This window comes from Hemibagrus wyckioides, linkage group LG01 (genome assembly GCF_019097595.1).
Source record: "Hemibagrus wyckioides isolate EC202008001 linkage group LG01, SWU_Hwy_1.0, whole genome shotgun sequence".
Lineage (NCBI taxonomy): Eukaryota > Metazoa > Chordata > Actinopteri > Siluriformes > Bagridae > Hemibagrus > Hemibagrus wyckioides.
The window spans coordinates 23,014,830-23,032,456 of NC_080710.1; the positions used below are offsets into that span (position 1 = coordinate 23,014,830).

At 39.6% G+C, this 17,627-nt stretch overlaps 1 protein-coding gene across 2 annotated transcripts; it reads left to right on the forward strand.

The window, feature by feature from the left end:
- Positions 1-1,104: 1,104 nt before the first annotated feature.
- On the forward strand, positions 1,105-17,465 carry pogzb (pogo transposable element derived with ZNF domain b). 2 transcript variants are annotated; one of them, XM_058392148.1, is made up of 20 exons: positions 1,105-1,245; positions 2,006-2,112; positions 2,368-2,463; positions 2,547-2,716; positions 2,849-2,948; positions 3,154-3,408; positions 3,748-3,921; positions 4,877-4,962; positions 5,064-5,329; positions 5,903-6,048; positions 7,605-7,705; positions 7,808-7,954; positions 8,082-8,216; positions 8,355-8,551; positions 9,351-9,491; positions 9,681-9,734; positions 9,837-9,949; positions 11,354-12,808; positions 13,114-13,147; positions 13,862-17,465. In XM_058392148.1, exons 2-20 carry the CDS (start codon positions 2,010-2,012, stop codon positions 15,612-15,614), a joined length of 5,526 nt encoding a protein of 1,841 aa, XP_058248131.1. In that variant the 5' UTR covers positions 1,105-1,245; positions 2,006-2,009; the 3' UTR covers positions 15,615-17,465. The 2 variants fall into 2 exon arrangements, with proteins under 2 accessions (XP_058248131.1, XP_058248142.1); XM_058392159.1 differs by lacking the exon at positions 11,354-12,808 and having other exon boundaries at positions 13,862-17,464.
- The last annotated feature ends 162 nt before the right edge of the window (positions 17,466-17,627 follow it).

Genomic DNA, 17,627 nt, shown 5'->3' on the forward strand with positions numbered 1-17,627 from the left:
ACAGACAGATAGACAGATAGACAGATAGATAGATAGATAGATAGATAGATAGATAGATAGATAGATAGAAATTTTATTCATCCCAATGGGAAATTGTGATATGTTGTCTTATGTAGCACTAGGATCCATAGAAGGATGGACAGACAGACGGATAGATATTTTATTCATCCCAATGGGAAATTGGGATATGTTGTCTTATGTAGCACTAGGATCCATAGAATGATGGATGGATGGACAGATGGACAGACAGACAGATAGATCAGGGGTGTCCAATCTTATCCGCAAAGGGCCGGTGTGGGTGCAGGCTTTCATTCCAACCGAGCAGAAGCCACACTTGAGTCTACCGAAACCCAAGATCAGTTGATTAGCCAGTTGGAATCAGGTGTAGCTTGTGCTTGGTTGGAATGAAAACCTGAACCCACACCGGCCCTTTCTGGATAAGATTGGACACCCCTGAGATAGATATTTTATTCAACCCAATGGGAAATTGGGATATGTTGTCTTATGTAGCACTAGGATCCATAGACAGATGGACAGACAGACAGATAGCTATTTTATTCATCCCAATGGGAAATTGGGATATGTTGTCTTATGTAGCACTAGGGTACTGGAGAAACATTGTTTCATTTCACTATGTACTGCGTCAGCTATATGTGGTTGAAATGACAATAAAGCTTCTTGACTAGACAGTTCCCGACCGTGTCCTTGTGGGCGCCATCTTCCCGAGTGCGCGCCATTTTAAAAACTATGACGCCACTCACGACGACGGATCGGCTCCCACTAACTATCTGCCATTACCTTCACACTCCACAGAAAATCCAGAATCACTCATGTGTGTTAATGAGCTCGCTGGTTGGAATAACGTGTAACATACCACATAATACATCACTTTATTGCTTTGGGGAGTTTGTGTTAGTCTAATTAGAAATAACACATAGTGCAGTTCACAGAGCCGTGTGACTATATCAGGATAATTATACATACAAATCTATAACGTTTGTATTTGACAGTGATTTGCTGGTCTAGTGCAATCCTCCATTGTTCCAAAACTAATGTGCCTTTCTCAGAGAGCACAGCCAATCGCCATGTAGCGTTGAAGCAGGATGTGACGTAGGCACAGACGCCACCGTCGGTCGGTGTTCCTGAAAACGGAAAACCATCACGATGTCTGGTCGGTGACGTACCGGCCATGCTTGTTTGTTCTTGTTCATCATAAAGAGGTCGATTCGTAAATTCGCTTTAGTGGTGAGTATTCTCCATGATCCCTCCAAACGCGCTCTTTTGTAATGGAGGATGATGACGCGCGCCTTATGAATTCGCAGTTTACCAGTCTGCGCACTGAACAAAGTGCGGAAGGTTATAGCGGTGTAAAGTGGCCGCTGGCTCTATTGCGCCGTGCGCATCAATTGAGATCGTGCAATTTCAGGAAACGTCACAAAACTGTTTTGGCATGCTTGCGAAAAACAATTAGAGTCGCCATGTGTTTTCCATTGTGTTGCACACCTAAAAGTTACGCTGCTGTGTTCATAAATTCATTCTGTTCGCTTGTGTTATGCGTTTGTGATACAGTACAGGAACTACTTTTTTCTCCGCCCCTTTTCAGTCTCTGTGCCGTTTCAGAATTTCCCATGAATTTTACTTCTATAAATAGTAGATGCACAGAGAGCTGCACTATCCTCTTTATCTAATGAATGACTGTGCTGTCCAGTGCATATTGTCTAGGTGTGAAAGAAAATATTGAACAAAGTGTGGAAATAGTTTGTTTGCCAGTTAAGCATGGAAGCCAGCAGTCTTACCTGTCGTAGTAGATTTGCATAAATGAAGACTGTTCACGCCGTCAGGAAAATACATTCATCAGGCTGGGTTTTATTATAGTGAGGTAATAAGGAACATGTTTTTGGCGTGCTACAAAACACTAATTGGTGGTTAGTTCATAACCCAACTTCAATCAGTAATATTTATGAAAATGAATATTCATCACTGACCAATACTTAATTCATTGCAGTAAAATGGAGGAAACGGATTTGTTTATGGAGTGTGAGGAGGAGGAGCTGGAGCCATGGCAACAGATGAATCAAGATGAGCTATATGATTCACCTGACATTGCTGAAAGTAAGGCCTTTGCTCTCTTATACAGGATTTTATGATTATTTATATATCGTGTAGGGATGATACATAATTTAACTCACTTTATTATGACTTCTGTTTGGTAATTCATATGGAAAATGGCATGAAATATGCCCATGTTTTTTTTGTTGTTGTTGTTGTCAATAATTCTGATGGACTATAAAAATGTTAAATGTTTTTATTGTCCTTTTTTTTTTTTTACCCTAAAGTATTTTTTGTCTTTTTTTTGTATGCCTTCAGGAGCTATACCACCATCTGTGTCCAAACCAGTTGTGGTTTCCAGCATTTCACCAGCCAGGACTAATCTAAATACTCTCCCATTGCTCACACATCCATGTAAGTCTCACTCTGAGGGTCATCCACACTGATTTATAGTGTCAGATATTATTTTATTGTTTCTTATTTCATTATTTTTCCAGTGCCAACAGCTTTACCTGCTGGCATCTCTAAAGGTACACCAGGGCAGCAGTTGATTTTGACCCAAGGTGCTGGGGGATTGACACCTGTGGCTTTGTCCCAGGTGATTCTGCCATGCACTTCTCCTGGTGCTAGCGCTGGTAGCAGCCAGCCCATCTACCTAACCACACAGGTGCAGACTTGTATTGAACTCACAATTAGGCTCCCATCGATTGATCAAAAGAATGTAGAAGCACTTACTGTTGATAAGTGAAATGGCCTGCAAAATATCTGATTGTTAATGGCTTTGTTGTCTTTTTATCAGGGTATCCCTGTCCAGAATATCCAGTCTGGTCAAAGCCCACTGAGCATTGTATTAAATGTCCAGCAAGGCCAAACAGTTCGCCCCATTACTCTGGTCCAAGGTATGGCAGTTCAGTAATAGTGGGATAATAAATTAACGTTTTTCCTGTTTCTACTGCTTTAGTGTGATTGGATGAGAATAGCAGTATACTTAATTGAGTTTAAAACAGTGTGTCTTTATCATTGCCTATGAGTTTATTATTAATAGTAGTATTTTAGTATTTGTTTGTTTATGATTATTATTATTTTTTGAAAACAATTTTGCAGCACCTGGTGCACCTGGACTTTTTAAACCAGCAGTGGGAACAACTCAAATAATTACTCCACAAGCTCAAATGAGGCCGACAGCTCCTGTAGTGAACCGTGGACAGACGCCAGTCTCCTTCCCTGCCATGCAGATTCCTGCCACACTCACTATCCGAAACACCACTCCAGCCAACCAGGCCAGGGCAATGTCTGTCCCAAGCTCCCAGCCTTCCACTCAACCAAAACCACTGCCCATTAACACTCAGACTAAAATTGGTAAGCAAACTTTTAAGTATATTTCTAAATATGGAATGTGCATGACCTTGGGTTTTAGCAATTTAAGATTAGGTTATCATAAGTTTGTATTGTAGTTGATTCTGTTTTGTTGACACCAATTACACACCCAGGGTTGTGCAATAAACCAAAACTAGCTTTCTTTGAGATAGATCAGTTTGAGGGTTGTGGCCGAAGGACTGCAAATACTCACAGTATTGTATTTATGTATTAAATGTAATATTTATTATACATAGACACATTATGACGGTTAATATATAATGACTGGTGAAGTACTAGGTGCAATGTTTTAATGATTTCTTTACCTCATGTACCTGGCAGTGACTGTTAAATCAGGAGACATGCAGAATCTGATGAATATTATGAACACAGTCAATATTCCTCCTGGGAGTCAGGCTCAAACCATTGTTGTCATGAGCAATCAGAAGGTTAATGGCTCTGGCTCTGCTGCTGTCCAGACAGCTCTTCCTGTAGCTCAGAGCAACATCGTGCAAGGTATGCATTGCATTATTATGGATATGGCATTTTGTGTTGGCACAACTGGACATGTTTGAGAGAAAGAAAACCATTTCAAAATGCTCAATTAAGTGCAGTTTTAGTTTGGGCTTATTTGTTTGTTTCAGCCCTTTTGACCTTCACACGTTTTGAAAAAGTGTTTAGCATTTTAACGTCCGAGTATGCTGGTATGACCTATTCAAAAATATGCCATAAGTGCAGTTTACATATGAGGATGACTGATAATTGTGTGGGTGTTTTGAACTCTATTAACTGATGCATCTGGAAGCCCCGCCCCTTTCTCTTATAATCTCACATTAGTAATGTTTTAGCCAGTGCTAAATTTCAACTTTTACACTTGAGGTGTACTGACACACAGCCATCACTTACTGCAAAGGTAAATAAAGTGTGTTTCAAGTCACTTAAGATGAACGAAAATCCATCAGTGTATGTTCAATTTGGCTACCATTAGACAAGTATGTAGTTAACAGTTAATTATATTTTTATTTAGAGATGCACTATTCATCTGCAGCTTGTAACTTGTGATTTCTGACCTCCAAAAACAAACAAAAAAAAAAAAAAGCCAAAGAAAACACAGCTCAACTTGAAAATTTGTACTTTTGATGTAGTTTTACATATTTTTTACATTATAGTTTTACATATTGTAGTTTTTTAGTTCCTCTGAGTTCAGACAGGCACATCACATCCACATGGCTACGCACAGCATCAGAAGTGAACAAAATAGCACTTGTTGGCTACGCATTAGTTGTTATACTTTAGCTCAGTCAAGGTACAGGCATGTTTACTTGTTAAATCTATAATGTTGAATATACAGTTCACTGTTTTGAAAGTGGACATCACCCATCACGGTTAGCTGATTACCAGAATTTGAGAAATGTGGTACATTGGAATTGTGGTTCTCTCCGTTTGGTATATTAATACATGGATATTTTAGGTACTTCTGTGTCACCGCTATCCTACGCTTGTCCGCGCTGTGGAGCCCAGTTCAAAATGGTGGAGGCACTGCGGGGACATATGTGTGTAAGTACTCAAATGCATGACCACCCAGCACAATCACTGTGTCTAATGCCAAAGAGATTATTCATAATGAGTTAGGGTTTTCTTTTCTCCCTGTTCTATAGTTCTGCTGTCCAGACATGACTCATACAAGTGTAAAGAGTGAAATGCCCAAGCATTTAGAACAAAATCAGAGCATCCCCATCATAAAAATAAAGACTGAAGGTGTCATGAATCCAGGAGAACATCAGTCCAGGATTGTCATGTTGGTGGATGACTTCTATTACGGAACCTACGAGGGAAATCGGGAATATGTTCCAACAGACAACGTAAAAGAAACATTATCATTCAGATGCTTCACTTGTGGCAAGAAGCAGAAGAACAATATCAGGTTTGAAATATATTTTAATGTTAACTTTGTAGCAGTGCAACTCTTGAGGAGTTTACTTCTTCTGGCTTGTTACTTGTATGTTTTTTGGTCACCACTGTCTGGACAACTACGAACCTCTTATCTTATCAGGGAAGTTGTAGCTCTATGGTTAAAATGTTGGACTACTGATTGGAAGGTTGTGAGTTTAAATCCAACCCATCTGCCACTGCTAGACCCTTGAACATAGCCTTAGTTATTGATGTACATATTTACATATTTATCTGCACTTGTTCATTTGCACAATTTCTACTGTTTGCACTTCTGGTAGATGCTAAACAGCATTTCGTTGCTATGTACCTGTACTTTGCAATGACAAAGTTGCATCTGTCTGTCTGTCTGTCTGTCTGTCTGTCTGTCTGTCTGTCTGTCTGTCTGTCTGTCTGTCTGTCTGTCTGTCTGTCTGTCTGTCTGTCTGTCTGTCTGTCTGTCTGTCTGTCCCCTTAACTGCTCAGTTGTATAATTGAGATAAATGTATGTCTCTGTATAAGGGCATCTGCCACATGCCATCAATGTCTGCCAAATGTCTCCTTGCAGGCTCATGAACCACATGAAGTTACATGTAGATGTAGAACAGCAGAATGGAGAACACGCATCCTGCCCGCACTGTTATCGCCAGTTTCCAAGTCCATTTCGCCTTCAGTGTCATGTGGAGAGCGTCCATTGCACTATAGAATCAACTAGTAAGTGGAATGTCTTATTACCTACATACATTTTACAGTTATTAACACTTGAACTTTTTCCATTTACTTTGGACATTGACATGCCTCTGTGCACTAAGGTCTTATGATAATCCATGATCTGTTTTTTTTATGTTGAAATATAATGTTTGTTCTGCAAAACATTATTAAACTAGAGGAATTGGCACGAACACCCTTACAGTCATCCGGAAATACAGGTTCTATGAGCACGCAGATTTGGAACTCGATAGGCTATTATCACACAATAGTGTGTCACATGTTCAGCAGTAACTCGGATTTTCCACAGAGGATTTCAGCTCCTTCTGTTCCTGTCAAGAAAAATGAATAAAGAAAAAAAATCATTCAGGAAAGGCATGTCGTGTACAGTTTAATGCAAAGACATTAATTTAATCTGTAAGTACAACTAATCATTAAGGAAGTGTTTTATTTTAGAATTTTAAGTATGTTTTAAAAAGGTTTTGTAAGTTTAAGTGTAAACTTGTCAAACGTAACAATGTGCATATTTTGCCTTGCATTGAACCTTATAAACTTTAAAGAATTAAAAATTTCAAACTCTTCCAGATGCAGTCTGTAAATTCACATCTTCTCACAGCCAGAATTTCCTGGATATTGTTTTGCTTATTTAACAATAGTTTCACTTCCATTCATTTTGCTTATAATTAAACGTGTGGCTGAGCCCACCCCTTTTTTCAGTACTGAGATGGCTGTAAACATAAAACCTACTTTTCTTCAGTTGAATGATTGCAACAGCTGTTTACAAAGACTAGCTGTGAAAGCACTCAGATTGCCACTTATGGTGTAGTTAGTGTAAGAGGGAAAGAGTGGTCTTAACTGAGCTACATGATATGTAAGTTATATCCCTCAAACAACATCTTTGCATCACATGAGCATATTTCCTTTAAGTATCTGTCTTTAAGTTAACACAGAACGTCACGTGATGGTGAGACACACTAATCAGGCATAACATTATGACAACCTGCCTAATATTCTCTTGGTCCCGCTTTTGCTGCCAAATCAGCCCTGACCCATCATGCACTGTGTATTCTAACACCTTTCTATTACAACCAGCATTAACTTCTTCAGCATTTTGAGCAACAATAGCTCATGTGTTGGATCGGGCTATACTGGCCAGCCTCATCGGCCACCAGTGAGCCTTGGCTGCCCATGACCCTGTCATCGGCTCACCACTGTTCCTTCCTTGGACCACTTTTGATAGATACTGACCACTGCAGACCAGGAACACCCCACAAGAGCAGCAGTTTTGGAGATGCTCAGATCCAGTCATCTAGCCTTCACAATTTGGCCCTTGTCAAACTCGCTCAAATCCTTACGCTTGCCCATTTTTCCTGCTTCTAACATCAACTTTGAGGACAAAATGTTCACATGCTGCTCCCACCCACTAACAGGTGCCATGATGAGGAGATAATCAGTGTAAACATTCTATTTGATTTTATTTGTACAGTGCTTTTAATAACAGCATTGTTACTAAACGGTAATCAGCTGTGGTTTTTTTGTTGTTTGCTTCATGTTTTGTGCAGCCAGGTGTAAAATTTGTGAGTGGGCCTTTGAGAGCGAACCTGTTTTCCTGCAGCACATGAAGAATACCCACAAACCTGGAGAAATGCCATATGTCTGCCAGGTGAACTACATTTCATAAAGCAATTTCCTTTTTCCTTCTGGTCAGTGTGTTTTTATCCAGTTAAACACAGCCGTGTTCTGTTTCCAACTGTGATCTTTTTAGCTGTGCCAGTATAGATCTTCATTCTACTCTGATGTGCACAGTCACTTCTGCACATGGCATGAGGACACCCGCTACCTGCTCTGCATTTACTGCCTGAAGGTCTTTAAGAACTCTGGTACATATCAGCAGCACTTCGCCCGTCATCAGGTAAATACAGGTGTACGTTCTTTATAATCAGTTTGTAGTTTACAAATATCACACAATGTACATAGTTGTACATTTTTTCTTAGAGAAGTATAAATCCTTCACTCATTTATTTTGCTTTTGCTTGCAGAAATCGTCAGTTTATCACTGTAACAAATGCAGACTTCAGTTTCTCTTCACAAAAGAGAAGGTTGACCATAAAGTCAATCACCACAAGACCTTCCGCAAGCCAACTCCACTGGAAGGGCTCCAGGCTGGGACTAAAGTATGTGTTAGCACCTAACTTCATCTGATCACTATATTTTTTTTTAATGGCATATAAACACTTTTTTAATGTTACACACAATTATGATGTGCTTTTATGATTTTTATGACTAGACAACTCTTTTGTTTGTCTGTCCAGGTGACCATTAGAGCGTATGCAGGGCACAAAAAAATTACAGGTCTAACCAGTCCTAAAACAAGTAAAGACACTGAGAGACACACAAGCACTGCCCAGCCTGGTCAAACCGCTACTGAGCAGATAGCACAAAGCAGTGGACCTGCTAAAAAGCAGATCACCAAAATGTATGGCTTCCTGACCAAGTTCCAGGAATACAGGTGAGCTCACATGTTTCTGTATTAAATGACCAGCTCTCAGCTGTACTGTTGACTTTTTGTCCACTAGAAGGAGCTGTAGTCTTAAAAGCTAGCACAATTCATTGCTTAGGAATTCAGGTACACAATCCCAGTAGGTAACAATAAGTTTCTCTTTTGGTTGTGGTTGACATTATATTATGTAATAAAACACAGAAAATAATACACAAGTGATATTTGATAGAATAGTTGGAACAGATGTCAAAATATAGAGTAAAATGTTGTGTGCGTACTATGCAAAAAGTGAAAAACGATCAGATTGCCTGCAAAACATAATTCTATATTGCTTTAATATTAATTTCATATTTAAACCAATTTCAACATGTTCCTTTGCTTGTATGTGCTTCATTAAAGTGTCTAAATGTCTTTAAGGCTCTTTAACACAGGAGAAGTTGATGGTTGATGTTACAGTTAAAAAAGAAATAAAAAAGATAAAAGATACTATATTGACACTGTGGATATCTGTATTATTCACAAACATTTAACATTGAAATATCATTCTTCATACTCTGGGCTGTCCCTACACAAACTGTACTGCAGCTTGTCACAGAGATGGTACAAGTGGTACGCTGAAGGGTACATCTTTTGATACTTTAGTATATCTTTCACTTTAAAGTGCACCCTTAAACCTCAAATTATATGTTTAAAGAAAAATCCATCCTTAGACACCAATTAAAGAAATATTAGACAAATGGTACAGAAGACACTGTTGTCTGTGTGTATTGGGGGGGTGATTAACCGATTTTTGTATTTCTTTTCACAGAGCACTGTTAGGGAGACAAAGGTGTGTGGAGTGCACCTTTGATATCCCAGATTTTGCCAATCACTATCCTACATATGTCCACTGTTCACTGTGCGCATATAGCACATGCTGTTCCCGTGCATATGCCAACCACATGATCAAGTGAGTCACCATAACTGTCTCGTGTTAAAATATCAGGAATGTGCCACTGTAATGTATAGCAAATAATGCATTTGTGTCGGATTTAATATTTACTGTTTAGTCTAATGCCATGTCGTTCATAAATAACTAGAGGATTTTTACCTAGGCTATTCCTCTGGTAACTGGAGTTTTGTTTCAACTTTATTCCAGCAATCATGTTTCAAGCAGATCTCATAAAGCCCGTTCTAAAAAGGGATCTTTGAGGTAATGCCTTACATTCATTGGTCATCACTTTAGTAGTTGAAAATGAACAAACTGAACACTGAGGGTTTTTTTTTTATTACTAAAAGTTGACTTGTTTTGTAGTTGGTTAAAGCTAACATGTGCTTGGTGTAACTACAAGACTACTCAGGGAGACCTGATGGCTAAACACTTGGCCCAATTCCCAAAACACTCTCACTGTGTTTTCAGTCTAAAAGGTGAGTATGTTTTTTTTTTTTTTCCCCAGGCATTGCTAACATGTACAGTGCATTCTCTACAAAACTGAGAACTGATGCTGGTTGTTAAGGGAATAAGCTTCAGCAGATATACATATTTATGAATATACTCAGTGAATTTTATAGCCATCACATCTGTTCTGTTCATATTTTCTTATTTCAGATATTGTGAAATTCAACAATTTTATATTTAGACTTGAATGACAGTTACTTCCAATGTCCTCATTGGGTCAATCTAATAAAGTCTAATACAGGTCTTAATCAAATTTTAGCACACTAGCCTGCCTTAAACACCTCAGGTTCATTCTGGCATAAATTTCTGTTTAGTGTGAATAGGTTGAATCTGTGCCAACATGCCTGAGTGAATTCTTTGCCTAAATGGTCTTAAGTTAATTTTTTTTTACCAGGTAATTTATCTGATAGTGTACCAGATTTAGATATATTTACTATTTTTTTTGTTTTATATTTTATGATGAGGTTTCTTTCATCAGTTCTCTGACTTTTCTCTCTGTTATTAATGCAGTAATTGTAATAATGCAAAAAAAAACATCAATTCCAAGTGAAAATGGTGATTTTCTATATGGTTCACCAATTATAAATAGTTTAAAACTAGAGCTGAACAAACACCATAGACTTTGCTTCCTTTCAAATCCTCAAGTGTAGAAAAAGAGCACTGTCCATTTACACACTGTACTGTTGGTTGAAATGACTATTTGTTTCTCGCTGCATGCATTCTTTAACTTTATATAAATATAAGGTTTAGCTTAATTGTAGTAATTCCTAATGACATTTTTCCACTATCATGCTTTATCGATGCTGGGTTGCTCTGAAATGACTAATTACATGTTTTAAATAGGACGAACCCAAACTGGCCACCTATTGTAGTGTGCCATGCTTGTAAGTGCAACCGATCTCAAGTACTGTTTTGTCATAGTTGATGAACTGGCACAAATATGTTGTCATTCAGACTAATTCTGCCTGTCTAATGAAAATTTGTTTGTTTTCCATGTTATACATTGACATGACTAACTGTCCCCTTTCTGCATGCTAGTGGAAAAGTGTCATACAGTAATATAACCATATATTAAAAATAATGTAAAATAATTTGCTTACACAGTTCCTGCTGTAAACCATCAGAAGGAACACAGCAACAAGGGTTTCTAAAATACATAACAGGAACTAATTCCTTTTAAAAAAGGACTGTACAACGAGGAACTGTCAACTGCTTTTGAGCTCCTTACTCTTTCCAAAAATAAAAAAGCTAACTGCCACATGAAGAACCTCTTTAGCATTAAACATAGTGTTATAAAATGGAGTAGTAGTGGCCATAAGGCTCCAAAAAGAAGACTAACTGTGTGTTCCTATGATCCCTCCCCTCCCCTACAGAGTGTCTGGAGACTGATATTGAGTTCTGCCAGGTGGAGGAGGAGGAGGAGGAGGAGGAGGTGGAGGAGGAGGAAGTGGAAGGAGCTAATGATGTTGGGGCAAAGCCTGACTGGTTGTCCATGGAGAACTGGAGCGTTCCAAGTGATGGAGGATCTGTGCCAGAGTTCACAGACAGCAGTGGGCCACAGCATTCAATGGCTAAAAGCAGTGATGTACTTGAGTATTTTCAGCTATTATTCCCCGACAGCCTCATAGAGCAGATTGCTAAGGAGACCAATGCTTATGCTGAGTATCAGCGCTATGTAGGCAGAGGAGACGCCACTTGGCAATCTCTTACCAATGAAGAGGTCAAAGGCTTCATAGGCCTGTCCATTCTGATGGGACTGCATGTTCTTCCAGAGCCAGAGATGTATTGGTCCTGGGAGCATTATCATAGCTGTTCCACGTTTTACAGGACCATGTCTGCAGCCCGCTTCAAGCAGATCAGCTTGCATATTCGGATGAACAGCATGCTTGAAAAAGAAGACCACCACAATGTGGACAAGCTGATTTTCTTCCAGCCCATACTGAAAACCCTGGAGACCAGCATGCGCAAAGCTTACAAGCCAAACAAATGTTTGACAATTGATCGAACTTTACTTAGATCCCATGAAAATGCAGCTGATGGGGAGAAGTGTAGAAACTCTCAACCACAAATATGGCTCTTATGTGATTCGAAGTCAGGGTACTGTCATAAATTGTTAATCCTGACCAAGCAGAACAAGAACAAAGACTTGGGGAGCTTGGTTGTGCCATATCTTGTAAAGGGCCTTGAAGGTAGACATCATCAGATATTCATGTCAAGCCTGCTAACAAGTATTCCCTTAATGAAGGAGTTGCACAAAAAGAACATATACTGTTCCAGCTCCAGCTCCATATGCAGCACAGTCCTTCCTAGAGACTTCTGGGATCAGCCTGCATTGAAGAATACTGGGGATTATGTCCAATTTGAACACCCCCCTGTACTGGTTACCAGATGGAAGGATGCTAAAGAGATGGTCTGCATTTCTACAAATGCTGTCTCTGGCCAGCCAGACAAAGTATGGAGGAGGTCTACCAGTAAGGCGGGGGAACTCTCTACCATTTCAAGACCACTAGCGTTTAAGCTGCTGCAAGATAACATGCGTGGTGTGGACATCTGCAGTCAGCTCCTGGCCTGCAACCAGCTAGGAGGATTGCTCCTGGACACAAACTGGCGTCGTCTTTTCTGGTTCCTTGTCAACTTGAGTATCATTAACTCCTTTATTGTACTACGAGAGACTCGGAAAGGCAACCCACCCGGATGGCTTCAGGGAGGCCACTTCTCTCAAGCTAACTACCGAAAACGCTTGGGATACCAGCTGGCCAAGTGTGCTGAAAGACAGGCTCTTCAGAAGGAAATGAACAGTGACCAGTTGCATCAGCGGAGACATGAGGGTAGGACAGAAGCTTCTAAGACTCCTGAGGGGGTCAGACATTGTTTAACCAAAATTAATTGTAGGCCAAGATTATGTAAGAATTGTGACCTAAAGCATCAGCATCACGAGAATGTGTATGGCTGCACTGCATGTCAGGTCTAACATACCAGATGCTTCTGGGACTACCATGGTTTCTATGCAGATTTCAATGGTTATGAGGCAGAAAAGCCTGAGCATGAATGTATAAGATACAAAGAGCACTAACATTTTTCAAATTATATTTATTGGTATGAGATATCTTACTTATGTTTATTTTCTCTACAGGGAATTCTAAAATTGGGAGTGTGGATCCTAAGAGGTATGTCTTTGTTATTGGTTTAGAGTTAGTTAAAGAGAAATGGTATTTAAATAGACTTCCAATGCTAGTTGGCTACATTAGCTTTGTGACTCATGAGCAAAACTAATAAAGCAAACTTCAGGCGCTAAATTTTATTTGACTAAGGAGGGAATTGTTTCATTGTTCAATTTAGTTTGTACAATAAAGCTCTGCCCAGTTTATTAGGTATACCTGCTGTATAGGGGCATCATCACTGGCAGTTTAGTCCAAAACAGAGCACAGATAGCACACTATTTGACATCATTAGTTTTCTCATGTACCATGATTATCAGGGGAGTGTTGTGAGACACAGAAAAGTGCCCTACTGTCTTACTGTGCATAATAAGACTAAATTTAATAAAAAAAATGTGTGGTTAGTTGCATTTCATTTGCCATGCATATTTGTGCTGCACCAGGGTTCTATAGAATCAAGTAAGTGAAACCAGACCAACACTGCTGAGGGCACCGGGAATAATTACACTCAGATTCGGACCACCTCAGATGTTCTTTGTAGATATACAATTATAGATTGTAACCTAGTTTGTCAGTCACTCTGCATGAATGGAAAGGGGCCATCATAGAAACTCTACTGACCAGATATTACTAGATGGTGAACCATTCTAAACACACCAGAGTCTTTAGTCCAGTGAATGTCCAGAAAATGCAATAACACTTCTTTCAACTGTCTTCTTTCAGGCAAAATACTCAGCCTACACAGGACACCACTACACCTAAAAACCTTTCCTATGGCTCGGCAATGGAGGATTCCCCTGCGATGAATGAAGATATTGATCAGGAATTAGCCCCTCTGGGGTCATCCGATTCAGAACTGGAGACAGATGACAGTAGTCAGCAAGAGCCCCTTGAGAACAAAGATGAGCACAAAGGCAAGGAGTCTGCAGCAAAGGCAAATTCTCCAAATTCTATCAAAGAAACTGAGGACATGCTGTCTGCACATCAGCTCCGAATTCTACTGTTCGCATTGTGCTCTGGAGTACAGAAAGCAGCCAAGGATATGGACACGGAACCTCAGCTCATTAGGACTTGGCTTCAAGACAAAGAGAAAAGACTAGACTGTGAGGATCTAGGCAGTAGCAGCAGAGAGGCTGTGGAGCATTTGGTGGAGTGGGTACTAGTCCAGCGAGAACAACAGCATCCCATCGGAGAGGAGAACTTGTTTCAAAAAGCTTCTGAGATCCACAGTCAGACTAATCAAAACAGTTCCTTCCGTATTTCATATGACTGGGCAGTGACCTTCATGCTACAGCACAAGCTTGGCTTGCACAACATTGGAATTCCTGGTCATCAGCTACCACGCAGAATGGAGGAAAATTGCAAGGATTTCACAGGGTTTGTGCATAGACATATTAAAACGCATAATGTTCCTTTCTCAGCTGTTGGTGCTATGGATGAGCTTTCAATTTTTGTTGACTTTGACCAACTTGTCACATCTAAAGACTCAGCATTCCAATTAGAGGGCACTGAGACACCGTGGATGAACATTTACCTGTCGGTGCTGGCAGACGGTACAATGTTGCCGGCAATGCTGTTTATTAAAGGCACGCCTTTAGAGAGTTTTAGCAAAGGGCTGTCAGACTTAGTTCAACTTGAAGCAAGAGTTGAAGGTTTTTCAGAAAAAGAACAACTAGAGATCTGGACTGCTAATGTATGGCAGAAGTATTTAAACTCTCAGAATGGGACTAAGGCCATACTAGTTATTGATGGCCATCATAGCCACATGACAGATGACTTCCTATCCAACTTAAGTGGAACCCAGACCTTGCCTATGGTTATTCCATCTGGGTGCAGCAGTCAACGACAGCCTTTGGAAATGTGTCTGTGCCCTGTGCTGAAAAAGTTCTTGCTGTGTCGCTGGTCTCATTTAGCAAACCAAAACAGAACAGGTGAGATGAAGTCTGAAGACCTGGTTCGGCTTCTTGTGTCGTGGTTAGGGGAGGCCTTGGCTTGTTGTTCTGGTAAGCCTCAAATGATTCAGCATTCGTTCTGCTACTCCAGACTGATCACAGAAAATGAAGAATGTAACAAGGACACTGATGGACAGTTGAAACTTCTGAATACATTGACTGAAGCCATGCTTGGGCATGAAAAGATAAATTCTGTGTCACAGTCGAAGGAAGAGTCCATAGATGAACATGTTGAAGAAAAAAAAGAAAAAGTAATCAGTGAAAATAAAAACAGTGTTGAACAGACAGAGGGAGAAATACTTGAAACTGAAAATAACAGCAGAACTGATACAGAGCAAAAACCACAGGCAACAATGAATGAAGGTTTAGAGGCATCTAGTGCGACTTCAGAGTACTGTTCCCCCCTTCTTCCTGATAAGTCCTCAAAGTCACAAGCTGTACATCATGTTAATGAGAGAGAGGAGCTTTTAGAACCCTGTCAGGACCTTGATACAACACAGACTGATGTTGGATCCAGTTGTTAATTTGCTAAAGACATTTAAAAGAAAGGGTGAATAAAGGTAGTATATATTTAAGGACTAATAATTCATTATCCTGAGGAGAAATTGTCTTAAAAACCTCAAAGCTAATTTTATTGCAAAATTCTAAAGTGGATGAGAGACTTGACCTTTTTTTAAACTATTTGTACTTTCTCCCAGATTGTAACTATTTTTCATTTACGTCTATGGATGTGGATCTCCTGTACATTAAAGTTTTGTTTCATCCATCCAATTAAACATGGGTGTCTTCACCCTTATGTCTCAGTGACAATGAAGATACTATAATGAGAGCTGGATGTATCTTGAAGAGATGAGAATTTTTTTGCTGCTCTGGAGTTAACTCTGGTAACTGCTTTACCCAAACATTTACATTTCACCAAACACGTTACTTTCTGTTTGCTTTTATTTATACAGAAATAAATCCTGGATTATTTAAAAGAACATGGCATCAAAATATATCATCACTGGTAAACAGACATGGAGATCCATGTAACATTATATAAATTATACCATGCTGAACATGTCAAACTAGCTTATGTTTACTTTCAGATGGTTTGGAATTTTTGGACAAACAATATAAAGAGGATCACTTCCTATTCTATTTGTGTTTAAATGTTTATATGTTTGTATAATATATTTGTATAAATGTTTGCTTGGTTTCTCTTCGGGTCGGTGTTGCCCAATATGCAAATTATGTAGAATGCAATTTCTAAATAACTATTTGAAAATGCGTTACAGTATGATACCAATTCATCACACACACACACACCAATACTTCACTTGACACAAACCAAATGTATGCCAGCATGGTGGTACAGCAGATAGTATTGCTGTACCAGCACCCACCACCCCCTCCCAGGACATAAAAAAAAATAAAAAATATGATCAGTAACGTAGCACCAACACCATTGAGCCACCATTGCTTTGGAGTTTGGCATGCTTTCCCTGCATCCAGGTTTGTTTGAGGTTCTCTGGTGTCCCAAGACATGTTAGTAGGTAGAGTGGCTACTCTAGATTGCCCTTGGTCTCCCAAATAATCCCAAAGGTGTTCGGTGAGATCGAACCCAGGGCTATGTTCAGGTGCTCTTCCACATCTTTACAGTTCGGTGAAGGTCCACATATAGCTGGATTTTGGCTATGTAGTGTAAAAGTGTGTCTTTATTGAGGAATATAAAGTGAAAAGTCTTGTGTGTTCAACATTTTATAAGGGAGAAAATATACACGTACCAACATACACTGATCAGGTACAACATTATGAGCACTGACAGGTGAAGTGAATAACACAGATTATCTCCTTATCATGTGAACATTTCAGGCAGCAAGCGAACATTTTGTCCTCAAAGTTGATGTGTTTGAAGCAGGAAAAATGGGCAAGCGTAAGGATTTGAGCGAGTTTGACGAGGGCCAAATTGTAATGGCTAGACGACTGGATCAGAGCATCTCCAAAACTGCAGCTCTTGTGGGGTGTTCCCAGTCTGCTGTGGTCAGTATCTATCAAAAGTGGTCCAAGGAAGGAACAGTGGTGAACCGATGACGACAGGGTCATGGATGTACGTGGGGAGTGAAGGCTGGCCTGTGTGACCCGATCCAACAGATGAGCTACTGTTGCTCAAATTGCTAAAGACGTTAATGCTGGTTCTGACAGAAAGGTGTCAGGACACACAGTGCATGACGGGTCAGGGCTGTTCTGGCAGCAAAACACAATATTAGGCAGGTAGTCATAATGTTATGCCTGGTCGGTGTTATCAATTAAATAATTTGACCATAGCATTTTGGGTTCTGTCCTAATTTTGGTATTTATATTAAGGTTTATTCTATAGTTGTACTTCATTTATTCATAAAGGATTTGTGAATATAATAAAGTTTCCCCCAAAAAAATAACTTTCACTATAATCATTTTAAATTTCACACGTGAATGATGTAAGCATTTTGAAACCCCACCTCTGGGGAAAAAACAAGAGCACACTACTGGTCTGAGGGCTTTGGACTTTTGGGCTG